At 42.3% G+C, this 25083-nt stretch overlaps 1 protein-coding gene across 3 annotated transcripts in view; it reads right to left on the bottom strand.

Annotated features, from left to right (window-relative positions):
• LOC105535960 (chromosome unknown open reading frame, human C9orf153) overlaps positions 1–25083 on the bottom strand; it is a 36409-nt gene that overhangs the window by 5613 nt on the left and 5713 nt on the right. For 2 of the 3 annotated variants that reach the window (XM_011975218.1, XM_011975219.1), the window contains exons 2-4: positions 11377–11457; positions 3873–3964; positions 2205–2380 (exon numbers count right to left, since the gene is read on the bottom strand). In XM_011975218.1, coding sequence (XP_011830608.1) covers positions 2205–2380; positions 3873–3938 — 242 coding nt within the window. In that variant the 5' untranslated portion in view covers positions 3939–3964; positions 11377–11457. The remainder of the gene's footprint in view (positions 1–2204; positions 2381–3872; positions 3965–11376; positions 11458–25083) is intronic. The other variant, XM_011975221.1, reaches the window with a different exon arrangement.

The following is a 25083-nucleotide window of genomic DNA, read 5'->3' as shown; positions in this document are numbered from 1 at the left end:
ATGTTGTCCAGGCTGGTCTTGAACTCCTGACCTCCGGTGATCCACCCACCTTGGCCTCCCAAAGTGCTGGGATTACAGGCATGAGCCACCGTGCCCAGCCGGCATATTTCTTGAATAGACATGACGTGTACCAGAAATTTACCTCTGGGATCTCAGGAAATGAAGATAAGGAGGCAGAGAAGAGACTCCAACACAGAGTTTGTGAGACCACATCAGAGACCTCCAGAAGTTAGGTAAGCAGCAGGTAATTCATACATTAGGAAGAAAGGAAAACTTGGCCCCTATGGATGGCAAAGTCATAAATGTTCAAGACCCTATCAAACATCCAAAACCCTTCTTCAGTAGGTTTTTGACTAGTTCTTCTTATTGAATCTCAAAACTTTTCATGATTTTTCCTCTCCGGTCCCAGACTTTACTTGTGTACTTTGTGAATTATCTAGGCCAGTCCTATGATTGCTTTAATTGCACCGCTACCTAGGCTCCAAAGCCCACAAAGTAGGACTCTATGAAAGGATTTTGAAACCTGCATTTGGTTCTGTTAAGATGTCAATGTAGGGAGTTACAGCAAAAACTCTTCCAACTCTTTGGACCAAATATACTGACAGTAATCAATCTATTCCTTTAAATCTGCTCCTTCTGCCTCTCACATTACTTTTTTTTTTTTTTTTTTCATCTTTGAGACAGAGTTTTGCTCTGTTCCCCAGGCTGGAGTGCAGTGGCACAATCTTGGTTCACTGCAACCTCTAAACTCCTGGGTTCAAGCTATCCTCCCACCTCAGCCTCCCGAATAGCTGGGACTACCAGTGCATGCTACCACGCCTGGCTAATTTTTAAAATGTTTTTGTAGAGTGGGGGTTTTGCCATATTGCCCTGTCCCACTACTTTTAATATAAAAATGGGGTGTCAAAATATTAGCTGTGAAAATGGTCTTATCTTGAATCAAGAAACTACCTCAGAGGGTTATCACAAATTGATCTAATCAATTTAATCAATCGATGTAATCTATTAACAAAATGATAAAATATTACCTCTCTCAATTTACATAAGATGGAGACTTAAAGTGTAAGACACTCCCTTCTCATTAAAATTCAGCATCATAAGTTTCATGGTTTTTTTGTTTTTTTTTTTTGAGACGAAGTTTTGTCCTTGTTGCCCAGGCTGCAGTGCAATGGCGTGATCTCGGCTCACCACAGTCTCCACTTCCTGGTTTCAAGCAATTCTCCTGCTTCAGCCTCCCGAGTAGCTGGGATTATAGGCGCCCGCCACCATGCCCAGCTAATTTTTTGTATTTTTAGTAGAGACCAGGTTTCACCATGTTGGCCAGGCTGGTCCCAAACTCCTGATCTCAGGTGATCCACCCGCCTCGGCCTCCCAAAGTGCTGGGATTACAGGCGTGAGTCACCGCGCCTGGCCCAACAATACATCTTTTAAAGAACGAATCTGAGACTTGATCCTGGAATTCTGGATTCTCTGTTTTGAATTTTAATTTATTTTTATTTTTACCTATTCATTTTTTAGAGACAGGGTCTTTCTCTGTCACCGAGGCTGAAATGCAGTGGTGTGATCGTAGTTCACTGCCACCTCGAACTCATGTGCTCAAGTGATCCTCCCGCCTAAACCTCTCGGGTAGCTGAGATTACAGGCACATGCCACCAAGCTCAGTTAATTTTTATTTATTTATTTATTTTTTGGAAGATGGGGTCTTTCTATGTTTTCCAGGCTTGTTCTGCATTTTATTGACGCTATGAAGTAAACATATCGATAGCAGCCATGAACCTCAGAATGGCAAAATTGCTTTAGGTCAGTATTGGACTATTTCTGCTCTAGTAAATTTGCAGTGAGATTTCCATTCCTTTTTTCCCACATAACCTCATCTGTTTACATTACCTGGGTCAACTAAGAAGTATCTATGAAGTTTATCTTCCAAAACGAACTTTTCCGGGGTGGCACTGGAAATGCCTAGGCTGCACAAGATTTTGGCGCTTGGAACCTTCTTCTGTACGGTAACTTGGGCCAAGGCATTCGAGTGATCACTGAGAATTTCATAAGGAAAAGTGCGCTTGGGAGGGGAGATCCCACACTGTGACAGCCTCTGCCGGGACCTGGAGAGCCTCCCCACGGGAGAGAGGGAGCCCGCCAGTAAGCTGCTGTGGAGGAGCTCAGTCATGGATGCTCGCTTCTGCTCTTTTTTAACCACTGTGCACCTGAAAACAGGTTGGAGATCTCTTCTCACATCAGTGCCCCTGCTGAATGACATGACATTCAGGTTTTTAGCAAGTACTTCCTGTGCTTCATTAAGTGAAATACCATGCATTTGTAGAAGATGTGATTTCTTGCTCTCCTTATTAAAATTCACAATACATGCATATAATTCTGGCAGCTGTGGACAGAAAAAAATGTGGTAAGTCATGAGACTGACAAAAATGTAATATTCTGGCAGACCCACAAACCCTAGAAAAAATAACAAATAACCATAGGACAACAGATAACCATAAAGACAAAGCATTTTTATCTTTGGAAGATATCTTTGCCTAACTAAACCGAGTCAATTGTGGCAATGTGGAATAGAGAACAGAGAGGTCAAATCTCCGGTTCACTCCCCTAAAGATGTATTATTTAGACATGTCTTATAAACGTTTGTTATAAAATTAGGCAGTTAGCATTGAACTCAAAAGTCCTGAAGATCTTTCCAACTCTGAAATTCTATGAGTGACCATGGAGAGAAACAGCTGTGGGAGACTGGCCTTTGCTTGTTTTGAGCAATGCTATACTTCTCTGAAGGAAGAAAGGGAGCCAGATGACTTAGATATCAAAGCTTCATCCTGGTTTCCAAAGAACCCCCAGAATGTTCAGGAATCCAGTCCTGAGGAGGCTGTAATAGTCATTGATCACTGGGATTCTTTGACCAGAACAAATGGTTATGTTCATGGAGTATCTGGGAATAGTCGTTGGCAGAAGAAAACAGTAAGAGATCCCTGAGAGGACCTGTCCCCATCTAAAATCCTGTATTTCCTACAAATCCTATCATTTCTAAGAGGTTTCCATTACACTGGAAGGCCAAAGAGGCCATAGTCTCAGGTTAGGGCCAAAATTTAGGTCGTTCAGCCCAATGCAGAGTTTACTTCCAATCCTAGTCACTTTTATTGCAAGGGCAACAAATAGAAAGTGAGCTAACACGTGGGAAAGCAGAAGGGATGTTGGAGGTCTTCTAGAAGGTCAAGAGTCTGCGACTACTGAGGCTACACATGTGGTCCAGACCCTGGAACCAGTATGAGCTTGGCTACAAGGTGGTGCAGGAATATACTGATGCATTCTCAGTTACGCCAACTTCAAGTAAGAGGCGACCAGGAGGACTGCCTTTAATGTTTTATAATAGTCTGTTTTGTTAGTTTACCCCAAATTGTGTATCTGTCTTATAACTGTTTTAGAAATTGGTACATACATGGAGATTTTATATGTAAATGTGTTAGCACTGATAGTCTTTTTTTCCAGTGTTTTTTTTGGGAGTTAAATAGTGCAATGTTTGGACTGATATCATGAAACCTTCAGCCTGGAAATTGGGCTGGATTGTTCTTTGGTTAACACATCTTTTCCTAAAGAAAAAAAAAAGAAAGTGAGCTAACATTGGTGAATGGCTCTTTAGAACGAATTATGTAACCAAACTATCACGAACACAGCTCAGCACTTCTGCCCACCTGCCCTAGGAAGAACTATGTTTCTCTGTGACTAAGAATGTTAAGTCATTAAAGTGACATTTTGGTGTTTCCCATGGCTCCCAAGTGTGTCACTGTGCATTCAATAGTTTGAATATTTATGATACTTGAACGTAAAGCTCCCCGTGTACTCCCCACCGTACAACGTTAAGTACATACTGAACATTGAGGAAGGGTGGCTGCTCTATTGTCCTCAGCTGAACTGGTGTCTCCAGTGAGGAACATCGTGCTGGGATTTTATTCTCTAATTCCTAAAGAAGCAATATAAGAAAAGACAAAAATCAAAGATTAAAAATCAGATTGACTACAAAGGGGGAGGTGAGACTTCTTAAATCTTAAGAAATTTGTGAGTGGGACGTTTTGAAAATTTTATACGTGTATTAGTCCATTCTTGAATTGCTCTAAAGAACTATCTGAAACTGGGTAATTTATAAGAAAATAGGTTTAATTGGCTTATGGTTCTGCAGGCTGTCCAGGAAGCATGGTTGGGGAGGCCTCAGGAAACTTACAATTGTTGGGGGAAGGCAAAGAAGAAGCAGGGCATGTCCTACATGGCCAGGACAGGAGAAAGAAAGAGCGAAGAGAGAGGTGCTACACACTTTTAAACAACCAGGTCTCATGAGAACTCACAATCATGAGAACAGCAAAGGGGAAATTCTCCCCCATGAGCCAGTCACCTCCCACCAGGCCCCACCTCCAACACTGGGGATAACAATTTGATGTGAGATTTGGGTGGAGACACAAATTCAAAGCATATCAATACAATTTAAATTTTTCATTTGCTTTTTCCTAGTTTACGTCTGCCAAATTTGTCACATTTCAACTGAACATTTCGCTGAAATACCCAAATTCTTCTACAACGTATTTAGTTTTAATACTAGTGTAACAAATCCTATATGGATGGTTTTATTTTTTAATTTATGTATTTATTTTTTTGAGATGGAGTTTCACTCTTGTTGCCCATGCTGGAGTGCAATGGCACGATCTTGGCTCACTGCAACCTCTGCCTCCCGGGTTCAAGCAATTCTCCTGCCTTAGCCTCCCAAGTAGTTGGGATTACAGGCATGCGCCACCACACCTGGCTGATTTTGTATTTTTAGTAGAGACAGGGTTTCACCATGTTGGTCAGGCTGGTCTTGAACTCCTGACCTCAGGTGATCCACCCGCCTCGGCCTCCCGAAGTGCTGGGATTACAGGCGTGGGCCACCACGCCCAGCTGGATGGTTTTATTTTCTTGTCTTACATATTCTGATCAACTTTCAGTTCATCTCAAGAAAAACTCACCCACCTCCTTATACTCAAAAAGTGTTTTTTATTCAGGAGGAAAAGGCTCATATGTAATGATAATAACAAAAACAATAAACATTTTGAAAATAATTTGCTTTGTGCCAGATATACTATAAGGCATTTTGCAGATGGAATTGTGTTTAATTCTTCTGCAAGAGGTTAAAAATGGCCATGGAATCTCCACAACTGGTCTCATTGGTAAGTGGCAGTGAAGTGCTCTCCCACATTTGACTGGGCTGGCCTATGCTTGACTTTGACCAGTAGCTTGTGGCATTGTGTCAGTGACATAGTGTGAGTGCCAGAACCCAGGCTTTAAGAGGCTTTGCGGCTTTCCTACACATTCTTGGGAGCCTGAGCCACCATGTAAAGAGAGATCTGGCTGCCTATCTGGAGAGACCATGCAGACTCAGCAGCCAGCATTGACCACTAGGCATGTAGATGAAGCCATCTTGGTTCTCCCAGTCCCAGACGAGCCTCCAGATGACTACAGCAGCATAAGCAACCTCAGCCGATCCCAGATGGAGGAGAACCACTTCCCAGCCGAGCAAGGCAACTCTAAAATTTTGACAGAGTAAATTATTGTTGTTTCAAACCACTAAGCTTTCGGTGAATTGTTATATAGCAATAAATACAGATAAACCCCATAAAACTTCACATTCTTGGCTTAATTTATTCCAGTGAAACCCTTACTGGTAAGTAAGGGACTATATGGAGGGAAAATATATTTCTAGGTACAGGGTATCACTGTATCATGACTGGCAGCTATGGTCACTGGGATGAGTGCCTGAGATGAACCAAAAACACTCATTTGGTATTTGGGATGAAGTGAAAACAATTATGTTTCTCCTCCTTCCTAAGCAAAGTAGAAACACCCAGAATGGATCCACACACACACACACATTTACACACACACACACACATTTACACACATGGAGATATATATACACATGTGTATATATGCATATATACGTATATATAAAATCTCAAATACATTTTTGTCACTATTTGTCACTACTAAGATTATGTTGACATACAGGACTAGAAAAACATACAGTGCAGCATGCCTGCCACAGACCTGTTTATCTCTAGGCAGTTAAAATAAGACTTGATTGTGCTTTCCTTCTGCAAAGGAAGGAAATGGTTTCTGCAAAGGAAAATATTTCTCTAACGTGCTTTACCTAAAACCTGTCAATGTCTTCCAGTCAACCGTTACTATTGTCTTTCAGACAGCTTCAGAGTTGTCCACCACAGGAAGGCTGCCTTCTCCCGTCACCAAGGGTTAATACATATTTCTCCTCCCTTCCCTCAGAGGAGGGAAAGATGTAACCTCTCGCCTCTCTCCCCTCTTCTCTCTCTCTCCCTGCCACCTCCCAATTTTAATCAGCAGTGCCAATTCAGGTAGACAATGTCCAACTTCAATAGCCAATCTTGCAACTCTCTATACATAGAGTCAAAGCAATAGCTAAGAAATATGTCTTCATTTTATTATGATAGTATCGATGATGACAAGGAATGGAGCACAAAGAAGTTTAGATTCTTGCTAATCCTCTTTGCTAAACTACCGTTGGGTGCCCTCCCTGTCACTGAAGTGTCAGGATTCTGAATGCTGAACCAGATCACTAGCCAAAAATGCTTTTATACACTTAAAGGTTGACTTGACCAGCAAACTTTTAACCTCAGTCTTTGCTTGATCCAAGTCAATGCCTAAATCTAGATCAGCCCTTTGACCCAATCTCTCATGGAGAGTGTTCCTGGTGAAGTCATGGAAATATGGCCAACGGCTGGTTTACAGATTCGTGCGAGTAAAGTGGAGCTCTTGCAGGGGCTCTGTGGCACTTCTCTTCATCGTTACTCCCACAAATTCCTACAGTAAATTTTCCTTGTACTGTGAAGAGCAAGGGCGTCTCAAAGAAACTCCTGGGGGTGCGATCCCCTCCTCCATTTGCACTCACTCCCAACTTTTCACCCTTCCCTCCAACTCAGAAGGAAAAAAGTTCTCTCTGCTCATCTAGTGTTAATTTTCTCTCTCTCCTACCCAGGGTGATATATTTTATCCTCCTCATAATTTTTTTTTTTTTTTTGAGATGGAGTCTCACTCTGTCACCCAGGCTGGAGTGCAGTGGCACAGTCTCGGCTCACTGCAACCTCCAGTTCCCGGGTTCACGCCATTCTCCTGCCTCAGCCTCCCAAGTAGCTGGGACTACAGGCAAGCGCCACAACACCTGGCTAATTTTTTTATTTTTAGTAGAGACAGGGTTTTGCCACGTTGCCCAGGCTGGTCTCAAACTCTCGACCTCAAGTGATCCGCCCACCTCGGTCTCCTAAAGTGCTGGGATTACAAGAGTGTACCATCGCACCCAGCCCCTCCTCATAACTCTTGTGGAGTATTTCCGCTCAGTTATCCTCCCTTCCCTTCCAACAACTCCTCTTTTCTTCCTTCTTGCTTCCTGTCACTCTCTTGTCTTCAGTCTCATGTTCCCCAATGGCTCCTTCCTTTCTTTGCAAATAAGTAAATTTTTTTCCACTTGGGGTAATAATACAACTTCTCTTAACTGTGAACCTACCACTAACCCTGGACCCTTGTCTCTTCTTTAACTCTGAACTTGCTACATTTATATTTTCATCATATAATCTTCAGTATAATGACATTTAGCTTCTACCTGGCTGATGAACTAAAATTGAATTCTTAAAAATAATAGCAGCTTCTAAATTATCAATTCTAGTGTAGTTTTTACAGCCCTCACTTTTCTTTTCTCTTTTTAGAGATGGAGTCTGGCTCTGTCACCCAGGCTGGAGTGCGGTGGCGTAGTCTTGGCTTACTGCAACCTCCGTCTCCTGGGTTCAAGCAATTCTCCTGCCTCAGCCTCCTGAATAGCTGGGATTACAGGGATGTGCCACTCTGTCTGGATAATTTTTGTATCTTTAGTAGAGACGGGATTTTGCCATGTTGCCCGGGCTGGTCTCAAACTCCTGACCTCAGGTGATCTACCTGCCCTGGCCTTCTAAAATGCTAGGAGATTACAGGCATGAGCCATTGTGCCCATCCAGTTTATAAATTTCGTAACCAAACTTTCAAAGACTAACCACAATCTGCTTCTGATACTTTTCTATCATTTAAAAATATCATATTTAGGTCAGGCGCAGTGGCTCACACCTGTAATCCTAGCACTTTGAGGGGCTGAGGTGGGTGGATCACAAGGTCAAGAGAGCGAGACCATCCTGGCCAACATGGTGAAACCCCGTCTCTGCTAAAAATACAAAAATTAGCTGGGTGAGGTGGTGCATCCCTGTAGTCCCAGCTACTCGGGAGGCTGAGGCAGGAGAATCGCTTGAACCTGGGAGGCGGAAGTTTCAGTGAGCTGAGATCAAGCCACTGTACTTCAGCCTGATGACAGAGTGAGACTCTGTCTCAAAAAAAATAATAATAATCATATTTCAATGCTACCACAATGCCATAAATGTTCTCTATACTTTAGCCAGCTGGCATTTTTTTCTGAAACAATCTTCTGCGCTTCTGTGCATTCTTTCTTTGAGCCTATGCTTACTCTGATTCCCCATTTAGTCAAACAGAATGTCCTTCTTTCTCTTTTATGACAATCTAAATAAAAACAGTAGAACTGAAGTTGAAATGGAAAGAACCACAATATTGAATAGCTATTGTGTCATATAAAAGGAAAACATAAATAACAGGAAATGAAATAAAAGCTAAAAATTATTTAGAGAGAACCCAATTATGGTGAGTCAATTTTCTGACAAAGTTGCCAAAACAATTCAATGGAGGAAAATAGTCTTTTCAATAAATGGTGCTGGGACAATTAAATATCCACACATAGAAGAATGACGTTAGACCCCTACCTCAATCCTTATACAAAATGAACCTAAAATGGATTATAGAACTAAGCATGAGAGCTGAAACTATAAAATTCCTAGAATAAAACATAGGGGTAAATGTTTGTGACCCTGGGTTAGACAATGGTTTCTTGGGTATAACATGAAAGCATAAGCTACAGAAGAAGAGAATAAGTTGGACTTCATCACAATTAAAAACGTTTGTGCTGCAGCGAAAATAGTGAAAACACCAATCATAGAATGAGAGAAAATATTTACAGATCATACATCTGACACGGAACTTGTATCCAGATGTACAAAGAACACTTAGAAATCAACAATTAAAAGACAACCTAATTGACATATGGGCAATGGGACTTCTAGTGTGGCTTCGCCTCTGGCATGCAAGGAGCTGGAATTACCAGCAACTCTTCTTAGATCTGGCAGAGAAGTAAGGTCAGGGGGCAAACTGCTGACCTAAAATTGGAGAACAGAAACAGACAGGTAAATACAGGGAATTGCAGCTTACCGCAGTAGGAAGCTCCCTGGGAACAGGGCAGAAACCTCCAGAAGAGCCAGTACAGGATCATGTTCAACTTTCAACAAAAAATTATAAGGCAAAAAATAGAGTTTGAAGAGACAGAGCAAGCATCAGAACTAGATTCAGATATGGCAGGGATGCTGGAATTACCAGACTGTGAATGTAAAACAACCATGATTAATGTGCTAAGGGCTCTCATGGGAAACGTAGACAGCACGCAAGAACAGACAGGTAATATAAGTAGGAGATGGGAATTCTAAGAAAGAATCAAAAAGAAATGCTAAAGGTCAGAAACACTGTCACAGAAATGCAGAATGCCATTGATGGGCTCATTAGTAGACTGGCTGTGACTGAGGACAGAATGTCTGAGCTTAAGGATATCTCAACAGAATGTTCCAAACCTGAAAAATCAACCAAAAAAAGGCTAGGTGTGGTGGCTCATGCCTGTAATCCCAGCACTTTGGGAGACCGAGGCAGGCGGATCACGAGGTCAGGAGTTGGAGACCAGCCTGACCAACATGGTGAAACCCCCTCTCTACTAAAAATACAAAAATTAGCCGGGCATGGTGGCACATGCTACTCGGGAGGCTGAGGCAGGAGAATCGCTTGAACCCAGGAGGTGGGGGTTGCACTGAGCCAACATTGCGCCACTGCACTCCAGCCTGGGTGACAGAGCAAGACTCCATCTCAAAATAAAAAAAAATTAAAAAAAAAAAAAGAGAGAGAGAAAAAAAAACACTGGAAAAAAATGATGACAGAATATCCAAGAATTGTGGGACGATTACAAAAGGTATAACATATGCATAATGAGAATACCAGAAGAAAGAAACAGAAGCAACATTTGAAGCAATAATGACTTAAAATTTCCCCAAATTAATGTTGTACACCAAACCACAGATCCAAGAAGCTCAGAGAACATCAAATAAGTTAAATGCATAAAACCCCCAAAACAAAAAACTTCACATAGGTATATCATATTCATACTGCAGAAAACCGAAGATAAAGAAATCTTGAAAGAAGCCACAGGAAGATTAGAAATAATTATTTGCTATAAATAGCAAAGATAAGAATTAACTCTTCCTTCTCCTCAAAAAGCATGCAAAGAAGCAGAGAATGGAATGAAATGGTTCAAGTGTTGAGAGAAAAAAAAACCCCAGCAACCTAGAATTCTGTATTCTGTGAACTTATCCTTCAAGAGTAAGAGAGAGGACCAGGCGTGGTGTCTCACGCCTGTAATCCCAGCTCTTTGGGAAGCTAAGGCAGGCGGATCATGAGGTCAGGAGTTCGAGACCAGCCTGGTCAACATGGTGAAACCCTGTCTCTACTGAAAATACAAAAAGTTAGCCGGCATAGTGGCATGCACCTGTAATCCCAGCTACTCAGGTAGCTGAGGCAGGAGAATCGCTTGAACCCGGGAGGCGGAGGTTGCAGTGAGCCGAGATCGTGCCATTGCACTCCAGCCTAGGTGACAGGGCGAGACTCCAACTGAGAAAAAAAAAAAAAGTAAAAGAGAGGTACTTTCTCAGGCAAGCAAACATTGAGGGAATGTGTTGCCAGTAGACCTGCCTTGCAAGAAATGTTAAAGAAGTTCTTCAGAGAGAAGGAAAATTATGTAGGTAAGAAACTCAGATCTACATAAGGAAGTGAAACGTATTAGAGAAGGAGTAAATGAAGATTAAAATAAAAGTGTTTATTTTTCTTATTCTTAATTCATGAAACAGATAACAGTTTGTTCAAAATAATAATAGCAGGCTGCACTAGGTGGCTCATGCCTGTAATCCCAACACTTTGGGAGGTGGAGGCAGGAGGATTGCTTAAACCTAGGAGTTTGAGGCCAGCCTGGGCAATATTGGGAGAACCTGTCTCTAAATAAAAAACAAAACAAAATATAATAGCAAGAATGTATTCAAACAATTACAGTTTATTATAAAATGAAACAAATGACAACAATGATACAAAGAACAAGAGGAAATAATTAAGAGTATTTTGTTATTATAAGGTACTCACACTGCCTGCAAGGTGTATAGTGTAATTTAAAAGTGGACTTGGGTTAGTTGTAAACATATATTGCAAATTCTAGGGCAACCACTAAAAAGTAAAAAAGAAATATAATTGATATGCTAAGAAAGGAGAAAAACTGAATCATATAAAATGATCAATTAAAACTACACAAGGCAGAAAGTGTGAAAGACAAAAATAGAAACAAGGAACAAGGGCAAAAAATAAAAAACAGTAAAACATTTGGTAAATATTAATACAAACCCATCACAATCACTTTTAATGTCAGTAGTCTAAATACACTAATTAGAAATAGAAAGTGTCAGAGTGGACCAAAAAGAAGACCCAATTAATTATATGTTGTCTACAAGAAATACACTTTGTTATTTACTTTTTTAAATGAGATGGGGTCCATGTTGCCCAGGCTGGTTTCAAACTCCTAGGCTTAAGCAATCCTCCTGCCTCAGCCTCCCAAGTAGGTGGGACTACATGTGTGTGCCACTGTACCTGGCCAGAAACACACTTTAAGTATAAGAACTCTTACAGATCAAAAGTAAAGAGATAGAGAAAGAGGTATTATCCTTATTAATCAAAAGAATACAGGAGTAGTTATATTGATTTCAGACAGAGCAGACTTCAGAGCAAGAAAATGTATCAGGGATGCGGAGGGGCTTTACGTAATGATAAAGGGGTCAATACATAACAATTTGTAACATGTATGCACCTAACAACAAAGTGTCAAAACATGTGAGGCAAGCCAGGCATGGTGGCTCATGCCTGTAATCCCAGCACTTTGGAAGGCCAAGGTAGGTAGATCACCTCAGGTGAGGAGTTCGAGACCAGCCTGGCCAGTAGGGCAAAACCCTGTCTCTACTAAAAACACATTTAAAAAATTAGCCAGGTGTGGTGTTGGGCACCTGTAGTTAGTCTCAGCTACTTGGGAGGCTGAGGCAGGAGACTAGGTTGAACCCTGGAGGCAGAGGTTGCAGTGAGTGGAGATCACACCACTGCACTCCAACCTGGGTGACAGAGAGTCTGTCTCAAAAAACCAGAAACCAAAAAACAAAACAAAACAAAAAACCCAAAAGAAACCATGTGAGGCAAAAACTGATAGAAGTACAAGAAGAAATAGATGGATCCACTATTACAGTTGGAGACTTTAATACCCCTCTATCGAAAATGGACAGATCCAGCAGGCAGAATATCAGTAAGGACATAGCGGAACTCAACGGCGCCCTCAGTCAACTGGATGTAATTGACATCTATAGACTACTACTTCATCCAGCAATGGCAGATTACACATTCTTCTCAAGATCAAGTTCACATGGGACATTCACCTCGATAAACCAGACCCTGGGCCATAAAACACACATGAATTGAATTAATTTAAAGGAATAGAAAATCATACAATGTCTGTTCTCATACGACAGTGGGGTTAAGCTAGATACCAATAACAGAAAGCTGGAAATTTTCAAAATACCTGGAACATGATCTTGTTTTTGTTTAAAATATACCTATAGTGAAGGCTTATATATTCATTTTAAATTATGGAAGGACATACCCCAAGAGTGGGACTGCTCAAACAGTAGTCCCTACGAGTATGGGTTACAGTGGAACTTTTACTTTCCTTGTATCTTTAAATTTTTATTTCATGAATTAGCACAGTAAGTAAAGAAGTAATTCCAAGTTGAATGAGAGAGGTTAGTATAACAAATGGCAGAGATATGTGCTGAAATAGATCTCCAGAGATGTAAAAAAGGTCTTATGTAGAATAGAAAAAAATAAGAAACAATGTCCAATGAGGGGCTCATAATTGAACAAATTTGGGGAAATTACAAAACTGTACAGAAATATTTAATAACAGGAAAATTTAAAAATAATATTTATACTAAACAGAAAGATATTATAAGAAACTATCTATAATATAATTCTATTTTTCTAAAAAAAAAATCATATATGGGCCAGGTGCGGTGGCTCACGCCTGTGATCCCATCACTTTTGGAGGCCAGAGAGGGCTGATCTCGAAGTCAGGAGATCGAGACCATCCTGGCCAACATGGTGAAACCCCATCTCCACTAAAACACAAAAAATTAGCCATGCGGCCGGGCTCGGTGGCTCACACCTATCATCCCAGCACTTTAGGAGGCCAAGGCGGGCAGATCACGAGGTCAGGAGATCGAGACCATCCTGGCTAACACGGTGAAACCCTGTCTCTACTAAAAATATAAAAAATTAGCCGGGTGTGGTGGCAGGTTCCAGTAGTCCCAGCTGCTGGGGAGGCTGAGGCAGGAGAATGGCGTGGACCCAGGGGGCGGAGCTTGCAGTGAGGTGAGATCGTGCCACTGCACTCCAGCCTGTGTGACAGAGCGAGACTCTGTCTCAAAAAAAAAAAAAAATTGCCAGGCGTGGCAGTGCATGCCTGTAGTCCCAGCTACTTGGAAGGCTGAGACAAAGGAATTGCTTGAACCTGGGAGGAGGAGGTTGCAGTAATCTGAGATTACGCCACTGTACTCCAGCCTGGTGACAGAGTGAGACTCTGTCTCAAAAAAAAAAATATATATATATATATATGTGTGTGTATATATATATGTATCTACATAGAGATATATACTCATATATATGAGTATATATGAGTGTGTGTGTGTGTGTGTGTATATATATATATATATATGAGATTCACTTAAAAATGTTAACAGTTCCATCTAGTGGGAAGATTATGAGAAATTTGTCTCTTCTTTCTTACAATTCTTTGCACTTTTATATATTGTACAATGAAGATTTATTACTTTTGCAATTAAAAAAGACACATTTTTAAATCAGCAGAAAGAAAAAAAAGACATGAAGGCAGCTGTCTGTAGAAATTACACATCATGGGAGATTGCTTATAATGTTTCACTGAAGAATTATAGTTTAGGGGAGTCCAAATAAGGTGGCTTATTGCACTCCCTGAAGGGCCTGGGTGGCTGGACTGGGGCTCAGCAGCGACCCCTTACAGCCTGCCTGGGGCTGGAGGGGTAATGGGAAGTCAGTGCCAATGGGCACCATATTTCTTTTGGGGATGACAGAAAAGTTCTCAAGTTAGATCGTGGTGTTGGTTGAACAACTCTGTGAATTTACTAAAAATCATTGAATTGTATGCTAAAAAGAGTGAGTTTTATCTTATGTAAATTATACCTAAATAAAGCTGTTTTTTAAAGGAAACAAAAATCTAGTCAGTTACATTGTGATCTGCTTGAAGGAAAACTATGTTAACAGAAGGACCTGCCTGGTACGTATAAAAGGGAATCTGGGCTGTTAGAATTTCGCAGGATGCACCCAGCACTACTCAGGGTAAGAGACCCTGATGGTGGGGCAGTTCAGTGCCCTGAGCATTATGTGTCTTATAATGAAGGCACCAGTGCACACAAACTCAATGATACTGACCACTGCTAAGAGCTATGAACACTAACTGATACTCTGTGAACATTTCTATATGCCTTTATAATCATGTGGTTCTAAGAACTTAAATGTATTATCCCATTTGATCCACTCAACAACGTTCTGACACATGTACCATTATAATCCTCATTTTACATTTGAAGAAATCGAAACACAGACAGGGTAAGCGCCCCTTTCCTAGCACAATAGAGCTAATAAGTAGCAAATCTGAGATGAAACCAGTAGTTTGACATCAGAACCCACAGTTTTATATATTATGCTATCGTGGATAAATATGATCTTGTCACACATACATTTTTCAGTGCAATTTAATTTCCTTTTTTCTTTTTTTTTTTTTTGCGAGTCTTGCTCTGTCATCCAGGCTGGAGTGCAGTGGTGCTATCTCAGCTCACTGTAAGCTCTGCCTCCTGGGTTCAAGCAATTCTCCCACCTCAGCCTCTCAGGTAGCTGGGACTACAGGTGCATACCACCATGCCCGGCTAATGTTTGTATTTTTAGTAGAGATGGGGTTTCACCATGCTGGCCAGGCTGGTCTTAAACTCCTGACCTCAAGTGATCCACCCACCTCAGCCTCCCAAAGTGGTGGAATTATACATGTGAGCCACTGCAACTGCACTAATTGTCTTTTCGTTTCTTTTCTTTTTGAGATGGAGTCTCCCTCTGTTGCCCAGGCTAGAGTGCAGTGGCACGAGCTTGGCTCACTGCAACTTCCAACTCCTGGGTTCAAGCGATTCTTCTGCCTCAGCCTCCCGAGTAGCTGTATAGGTGTGCACCACCACTCCTGGCTAATTTTTGTATTTTTACTAAAGACAGGGTTTCACCATATTGGCCAGGCTGGTCTCGAACTCCTGACTGATTTGCCCGCCTTGGCCTCCCAAAGTGCTGGGATCACAGGTGTGAGCCACCGCGCCTGACCCTAATTTGCTTTTCTTTTGTGCCCCTACCCACTCTCCTCTGCCTTCTCATATTAACCCTTTCATGAAGTAACCTATATATTGAGCTTATTTTTTCTACGCTTATACAGACAGCCCCCTCTTTGCTTTTCCTACTAATGATGGAAAGTCTACCACCTAGTATACATACCTCTGTCCATCATGAGTGCTGCCTTATACTAGTTCTACAAGAACGTGTTCTGATTTCCACTTCAGCCCTGTCATTTAGCACACCCTAGGCCCTTCTGCCTGGGCACGAGAAAGAGATGCCAGGAGAGAACTGGGGCTGCGTGTTCCAGGTCCTGCCTGGAGCTGGCCTGCCTGGGAGACACTCATCCTCCTTTCTCCAGGTGGGGGATCCCCATCTATTTCAGGGTGCCAAGAATGGCTTTGGTTGTGGGAGGGAGATTGTTATCAAACTGAACTTGGGTCTGTCTGGTGAGCACAGCAAAGACAAATACTGACATCATGATTGTAGCAAGAGAAAGTGAGGCATGTATTATAGGAGGCTAAGCAAGGAAACTTGGGCAGTTCTCATGCTTAAGAACCAAACTCCCTGATGGCTTACATAGACAAGTTTTTATAAGTCCTTCCTTCCTTCCTTCCTTCCTTTCCTTCCTTTCCTTCCTTCTTTCCTTTCTCTCTCTCTCTCTCTCTCTCTCTTTTCAGAGATGGAGTCTCATTCTGTTGCCCAGACTGGAATACAGCAGCAAGATCTCAGCTCATGCAAACCTCCACCTCCTGGGTTCAAGCGATGCTCCTGCCTCAACCTCCCAAGTAGCTGGGATTACAGGTCTCCATCACCATGCCTGGCTAATTTTTCTATTTTTAGTAGAGACGGGACTTTACCATGTTGGTCAAGCTGGTCGTAAACTCCTGTTCTCAAGTGATCCTCCCACCTCGGACCCCCAAAGTCCTGGGATTACAGGCATGAGCCACCATGCTTGGCCTCTTGTGGAGTTTACAGGTCAGCAAGGGGGAACTTACAGAACATCATGTGTAATTCATAAGTTTGAAAGCTGTTAAGTGCAATGAAGGTTACCAGAGAGATCAGGGTGAAGAGGAGCGGGAGTGTGGTGATGGAGAGTTGCAATTTCAAATAGGGTGGTTGGGTTGACCTCATGGGAAGGTGACATTTGAGCCAAAGCCTGTAGAGTGACAGTGAGCCCTGAGAAAAACGAGGGAGAACCTTCCAGGCAGAAGGACCAGCCAGGGCAAAGGCCATGTGCTGGAGGAAGAGCAGGTTGCAAGAGAAACAGGAGAGAGGGAGAGAGGAGGGAAAGGAAGAGAGCCCTGTCTTCTTAGGGCCTTGCAGAGAGGGGACTGAGGAGCCACTGCAGGCTCAAAGAAAGACAGAATCTGGCTTACACTCTTGTTTTTTTCTTCTGCCACAAGACTTTCTTTGTGCAGCAGGTTGAGCTGAGTAGTTGGCACAGATTTGTTTCGTTTTGTTTTTCTAACTTACATTTATTCTTAAAGGAGCACTCCGGCTGCCATGTACAGCGTATAATTTATCAATTAGAAACTTATTAAAAATGCTGAATACGCCGGGCGCAGTGGCTCACGCCTGTAATCCCAGCACTTTGGAAGGCTGAGACAGGCGGATCATGAGGTCAGGAGATTGAGACCATCCTGCCTAATACAGTGAAACCCCGTCTCTACTAAAAATACAAAAAATTACCCGGGCATGGTGGCGGGCGCCTGTAGTCCCAGCTACTCAGGAGGCTGAGGCAGAAGAATGGCGTGAACCCAGGAGGCGGAGCTTGCAGTGAGCCAAGATCGCGCCACTGTACTCCAGCCTGGGCAACAGAGCGAGACTCCGTCTCAAAAAAAAAAAAATTGCTGAATGCATGCTAACAGTAATTGTATAGTGTAAGCCCACCATATAAAAAACGAAGCCAAATATGTATTTTATGTAGGACAGAAAACACGTTTGTCTATCAAGTGAGAATCTATGCATAGTTGTGAATCCACAGAGCATCCTCTGGAAGGATGCACACCACTTTTTTTCGATGGAGTCTCACTCTGTCACCCAGGCTGGAGTGCAGTGGCGTGATCTCGGCTCATGGCAATCTCCACCTCCCAGGTTCAAGTGATTCTCCTGCCTCAGTCTCCTGAGTAGCTGGGATTACAGGTACCCACCACCACACCTGGCTAATTTTTGTATTTTTAGTAGAGATGGGAGTTTACCATGTTGGCCAGGCTGGTCTCGAACTCCTGACCTCAGGTAATCCACCCGCCTGGGCCTCCCAAAGTGTTGGGATTACAGGCGTGAACCACCACGCCCGGCCCCACTGGCCACATCTTAATAGAAGGGACTGAGCAGGAAGGCACAAAAGCGGGGCTTTGGCACTTTACTATTTCGAATGTTTTCCACTATTTGGATTTTTTACAGAAAGCATGTGTTCCTTCGATGATGTGTTGCAGACCAGGCTGCCTTCCTGTTTTGAGGAGAAATTAGTCTCTATGGAAAGTGTCTGTCGAGTTGCTATTATACTCAGTCCCATGACAGACCCTTTGGGAAAATGAAACAATATTTGAAGCAATTCCTACTCTCGAGAGTATTTTTCGAGATAGAGAAGTGGGCACAGGGGATTTTCTCTCTCCCTCCTGAATTCAACATGATGATAGAGAATAAATTAGATGTTCAAGTATAAACCTTCCACTACAACAGAAACAACTGTGGTATAATTTGAAATATATTTGGTCTCTGTCCCAAGTTCTGGCCATAGAGCACCTAAAACCCCTGCTTTTTTTTTTTTTTTTTTTTTTTTTTGAGACAGCGCTCTTGTTGTCCAGGCTGGAATGCAATGGCACGATCTCTGCTCACCGCAACCTCCGCCTCCCGGGTTCAAGCAATTCTCCTACCTCAGCCTCTCAGACCCTTAACGATGATCCCCCAGGCTCTAGCCACCTAACAGGTGACAGAACTGCATTTAGCAAGCCACATCGCCTGAATCTAACATTGAGAGTTCAGATTCACTTTCTTGCAGGCTTCCAGCACCATCTGGCTACATTGTTGTTAGGCTTTTCTAATAACAACTGGTCCCCATACTCATAGACAGTTGCTTTGCAACTACCATATTGCATCAATGTCACATTGTCACATTTCTGAAAAGCAGGCTGCATCTCACAATCAATCGGTCTCACAGTTGGTGCTGGCCCAGTGGCCTCCAGACTAGTTCCTATGACCTAGATCTGCATGAAATTGGACATAGTTGTTCATAAGGCCATCCATTCACCTTATATACACACATATTATGGAGAGTACAAGTTGAGTTTAATTGCTGTTTCAAGTGCTTTCTAGATCTGTACCATCTAATATGGTAACCACTAGCCAAATGTGATTACTGAGAGCTTGCAGTGTGAGTAGTCCAAATTGACATGTGCTGAAGCATGAAAACAGAATGAAAAGTATCTCCTTAGGGATTTTCATATCAATTACATACAGAAAAGATAATATTTTAGATACACTGAGTTAAATAAAATATAGTGTTAAAATTAATTTTGCCTGTATCTTTCACCTTTTCTCTTTCAAAATATTTTTTTTTTTTTTTTTTTTTTTTTGTAGAGACAGGGTCTTGCTTTGTTGCCTGGCTGGTCTCGAACTCCTGACCTCAGGTGATCCTCCCATCTCGGTCTCTCACAGTGCTGGGATTACAGGTGTGAGTCATTATGCTGGCCTCGTTCACCTTTTCTAAGCTGGCTATCTGGAAGATTTAAAATCACATAAATGACTTGCATTCTATTTCTATTGGACAATGCTGATCTCAAAGATAATACTGATTTAGTAGTGGTCATGATAGACACTGAATAAGGCAGTGGATGTATGATGAAAATCAATGCCTAAATAGATCTAAAAGAGCTCTTCTTCTCTAAAACAAAGTAGATATAAAATAAAAATTTAAAGTGATTACAGAGCATGTCAGAGTTTAAATGGGAGTGTTTTCTTTCCTGGTGAATGAATAATTATAAAGGTCTGTGAGCCCCAAACCCAGATGAAGAATGTCGGGAACACCACTGAAGCCTTCTGTCTCCATCCTCAGTTCCATCTTTCTCCCTCCCTAATCCCAGGGATAACCACTCTCCCGAATTTTGTGTTTAGCATTCTCCTTTTTTATTTCCATTTTTCACATGCGCATGTATCCCTGACAACATACTATATTGTCATTTTTGCATGTGTTCGAACCTTATGTAAATAAAAGTGTCCTATAGATTTCTCCTCAAACTTACACCTCTCTTTTTTTGAGACGGAGTTTCACTCTTGTCGCCCAGGCTGGAGTGCAATGGCACAATCCCAGCTCACTGCAATCTCCGCCTCCCAGGTTTAAGAGATTCTCCTGCCTCAGTCTCCTGAGTAGCTGGGATTACAGGTGCCGGCCACCACAACCAACTAATTTTTGCGTTTTTAGTAGGGATGGGGTTTCGCCATGTTGGCCAGGCTGGTCTTGAACTCTTGACCTCAGGTGATCCGCCCACCTTAGTCTCCCAAAGTGCTGGGATTACAGGCATGAGTTACCATGCCCAGCCACATCTCCCTTTTAAAAATTTTATTTTTAATCATGGTAAAATACATATCACAAAATTCACCATCTTAACCATTTGTAAGTGTAGTATTCAGTAGTGTTAACTGCACGTGCATCATTGTGTAACGAATCTCCAGAAGGCTTTCATCTTGTAAAACTGAAATGTTATACTCACTGAAAAACTCCCACTTCTCCCGTCCCCCTAAACCCTGGCAGCCACCATTCTGCGTCCTGTCTCTGAGTGTGACTACTCTAGGACTCTCGTATTAGTGAAATCATACAGTATTGGTTTTTTGGGGACTGGCTTATTTCACTTAGTACGATATCCTCTGGGTTCATCCACGTTATAGAGTAATACTCCATTGTGGGTTGCACACCTCATTTTGTTTATCCATTCATCTGTGGAGGGAAAAGTGAGTAGCTTTCACCTCTTTGGGATTGTGAATAAAGCTGCTCTGAAGGTATATGCTTCCTATTTTTAGTGTCATCTGGAATTAGGTTTTCTTTTTTACTTGCCTGCAAATCACTCTAATTGATCTATTCAGGGCATCAGCACAGAATTCTAGGCAAGTAAAAAGAAAAGATTTATCACAATTCTCAAAGTAAAAACATGACTTTACAAATGATGGTTTCCTGTGAGAGGAGATGCTCACATTCCTGTTTTCCGCTAAGGAATTCTGATGATACTTGGGCACTGGGTCAGTTTGTCAGTTTCCACATCCCACAGCTTTCTTTTCACCTTATTTCTATGAATTTACAAAACCTCAGCTCCCAGTTATAAGTCTCCTGCAGTGACAGCTAGTGTTTGGTGGCCCTGCCAGGTGGCTTATAATTTACTCATGTGACAAACATGTCACCGAGTTCTCTACAAAAGCAAACATTACGGGGTGATTTCCCTCTGAAGTCTCCTCTCACTGCCATGTCACGTTCATCTGCTGAGCAGTTGATCGTCTCAGCTGAGGACAGCTTGGCAAAGAGATAATAAATCCATGCTTGGTTGTATTTGCCTTGGAAAGATTTTTTCAGGTTCTCTTGCAGCATTTGAATGTAATTTTAAAGGACACTCAATCGCATGCCACTGATTTCTGTCCCTGAGGGGTGAAGGAGTTTACTAAGGATTTGGAAAAAGTGAAGCCCTCTGCAGTGCAACCATTGTACTACAGCTTGGACTTCCTAAGACAGCCTGACACGGCCTCTTCCACATTAATAGTGCAGACTTTTCGGTCCTGACAATTAGGGTCAGGCTATAGAAGGTCACGATTACTTGGTGAAGACCCTCGGTGCCGCAAGCAGCCACTTAAAGCAGCCAAACTGGACTCGTGGATTAACACATGAAATAATTTTTTTTCAAATCTCATTTGCATTTCAAAAACCTTAACAAGTACTACTTTTCTCTCAACATCTAATTGTCCTGAGCATGAAAACAGGGTATAAAATGTATATGTGTTATTTAAATAATAAAAATACAAGCCACAAATAATAAAAATGCACTCACCAATGGGTTAACAAACAGTATCATGAGACCTCCGGATGGCCATCTGCAAGTGAATCCCCTCCCTCCAACCACAGGCTACCCCATTCTCAGTTCTATGGGCATCATTGTCTTGTTATTCTCTGCAGTTTTGCTATTGATTTACATGTTCCTATCATGACAGCATTTACTTTTGAAAATGGAGTAGCAAGACGTGGAGGAAAGGGAAAGCAATGTTTCCCAAGCTAGAATCAGGCTCCCAGGGGACAGAGATCTGCACAGAGGCAGGTCCCCGTCTGGCTGCCACTTCCTGCGAGTTCACACGGGTCTCTTTGGGGGAAGCCAAAGGGCAACGTTGTGACTTAGCCCTGGATAACAGCCCCACTGTTGGGACGTCTGGTAGGACTCCACAGTGGGCCAGAGACAGCAACCCAGCCAAAATGCAGTCCGGGAACGGCACTGCTCTACACTGTTTGTATTTTCTCTAATTTTTGCTCCCAATGGCCAAGTATCAAATCTCAGGAGGAGATCAAAGCAGAGCTCTTTGGGGTATAATGAATACTCTCTGTCTTTTTGCTCTCTCTCTCTCTCGCGCGCTCTCTCTCGCTCTCTCTCTCTCGCTCTCTCTCCTCTCTCGCTCTCTCGCGCGCTCTCTCCTCTCTCTCTCTCCTCTCTCCTCTCTCTCTCTCCTCTCTCTCTCCTCTCTCGCTCTCTCGCTCTCTCTCTCTCTCGCTCGCTCTCTCTCCTCTCTCGCTCCTCTCTCTCTCGCTCTCCTCTCTCCTCTTTCTCTCCTCTTTCTCCTCTCTCTCTCTCCTCTCTCTGTCTCTCCTCTCTGTCTCTCTCCTCTGTCTCTCTCCTCTCTCTCTCTCGCTCTCTCCTCTCTCTCTCCCGCTCTCCTCTCTCTCTCCCGCTCTCTCGCTGTCTCTCTCCTCTCTGTCTCTCTCCTCTCTCTCTCTCGCTCTCCTTCTCTCCTCTCTCTCGCTCTCTCTCTCTCGCTTTTTTTTTCCCCCCACCAGGTTGCCAGGCCGTCGTTTTCATCGTTTTCTTGTGCACATTCCTCTGCTTTATCTTCTAACCTTCCTATTTTGTTTTCATTCACTTAGCTTATAAGAGTTGTTTTTAGGCTGGGCGCGGTGGCTCACATCTGTAATCTCAGCACTTTGGGAGGCTGAAGCGGGTGGATGGCTTGAGACCAGGATTTTGAAACCAGCCTGGGTAATATGGCAAAAACCTGTCTCTACAAAAACCACAAAACTTAGCCAGGCAGAGTGGTGCACCCGTAGTCCCAGCTACATGTGAGGCTAAGGTGGGAGGATCCATTGAGCCCTGGAGACTGAGGCTGTAGTGAGCCATGATCATGCCGCTCCACGCCAGCCTGGACAACAGAGTGAGACCCTTTCTAAATAAATAAGATTTAAAAACAGCTGTTTTTATCCCGAGTGTTCCTTTTCCTGTCATTCATTCACGTTTCATGATGCAAAATTATCTTCTCTTATCCCTCAATGATACTGATTGTTCTTTTGAAGTTTTCTTCTGCCAACATAGTCTATCTTTTTTGTCCCTGTTTGTTGTGGTCCCTACTTTCCATTATAAAGGCAGTCCTCTGATGGTCTGGGGATCCTTGGTCGTCTGCTCAGTGAGAGTGAAACGCTAAAAAGCTGGCGGGAGGCTCTGCGCACGTTGTTGGGACTCACAGACTTTGGGTGAATCCTTTGGGGGAGGGTCCCTTGATGTGATGAGTATCTTTAGGTTTTTCCTGAGCTGGTAGGATTCCCCGGAGATTTCCATTTGTCTGCACTGAGGGTAGAGGTTGCACTTATTATTTATTTGCACAAATTATTTATTTGCTTTTTCTACTTTTTGTTTGTTTTGAGACAGTCTCTCTCTGCCGCCCAGGCTGGAGCGCAGTGGCACGATCTCGGCTCACTGCAAGCTCCGCCTCCTGGGTTCACGCCATTCTCCTGCCTCAGCCTCCCGAGTAGCTGGGACTACAGGTGCCTGCCACCACGCCTGGGTAATTTTTTGTATTTTTAGTAGAGACAGGGTTTCACTGTGTTAGCCAGGATGGTCTCGATCTCCTGACCTCGAGATCCTCCCACCTCGGCCTCCCAAAGTGCTGGGATTACAGGCGTGAGCCACCGCGCCTGGCCTAATCTTCCTTTTTTATTAAGAGACAGAGTCCTGCTATTTTGACCAGGGTGGAGTGAAGTGGCTATTCATAGATGTAGCCATAGCTCATAGCAGCCTCAAACTCCTGGGCTCAAGCAATCCTCCTGCCTCACCCTCCCAAGTAGTTGGGACTACAGGCGTGAGCCACTGCAGCTGGCCAAATGTTTAATAATAATTGTTTTTTAGAATATGTTTACTTAGAAAAGTTTTATCAAATCTTTTTGGTAATAAAAACTCCTAGAGTTTTGCTAAGCTAAATTAAATAATCGATATTCATTAGCTATCTAGATGATACCCAAATACGATATAATGCCAAGATATTAATGATTAAATATGAGTTTAAGCTCCTATAATTTTGGCTTCCTATTTTAGAGAAATAAAACTTATTTAGATCTGTTAGTAAATATGTCCTGTTTCACACTGAAATACTGTTTTGTTAGAAAGCCTATGTTTCTAAAAATAATAAAATGTGTATCATAAATTGTTAGTATGTGACTAACAGTTAAAATTGCTTACTTTCTAGGTTTTCTGAGTTAACATCGTAATTAATATATATATATAAACTAAAACTACCGAGTATAAGATAAACAATTTTGAATGCACAGTGTAATAAGAAAAGTAGAATGTGGTTTTGGAAAAAAATTATAAAACATCATGAGAATGTGGTTTTTGTTAAAGCGAATATAATTGTGTCAGTTTAGAGGTTTTGAAAGTCTTTTTTTTAATTAAAGGAATAAAAAATAGATAAACCTAAATGGAAATAAAAAATTGGAGAAAGAAAGAATAAAAAAATTCTAAGACGTTAAAAAAGGTTTATGGAAATCTTATCATGTGTGGTCAAAACTGATTACAATTGAATGGATCTGTTTATCAGGTTTTATTAAAGTTAGTTTTAGCCTTAATACACTGATGCAAAGGCAAAATTCGGTTTCCTCTTTTAAACAAGATTTCCAGGTAGTATTAACAAGAGATAGTAAAAGGTTTTACTTTAGCTTTTAGGTAAACTACACACACACACACACACACACACACACACACACACACGAGAGAGAGACAGGAGATGGGGAGAAGACGGAAGACGAGACAGATTCGGAGACAGATTCTGTTGGTCTCATGCTGTCATTATTTGGTCTTTTTTGTTTTGTTTTGAGATGGAGTCTCACTCTGTTGCCGAGGCTGG

This window comes from Mandrillus leucophaeus, unplaced genomic scaffold, assembly GCF_000951045.1.
Source record: "Mandrillus leucophaeus isolate KB7577 unplaced genomic scaffold, Mleu.le_1.0 Scaffold152, whole genome shotgun sequence".
Lineage (NCBI taxonomy): Eukaryota > Metazoa > Chordata > Mammalia > Primates > Cercopithecidae > Mandrillus > Mandrillus leucophaeus.
The sequence above is the reverse complement of the archived record's forward strand: the minus strand, read 5'-3'. Positions and strand labels throughout refer to the sequence as shown.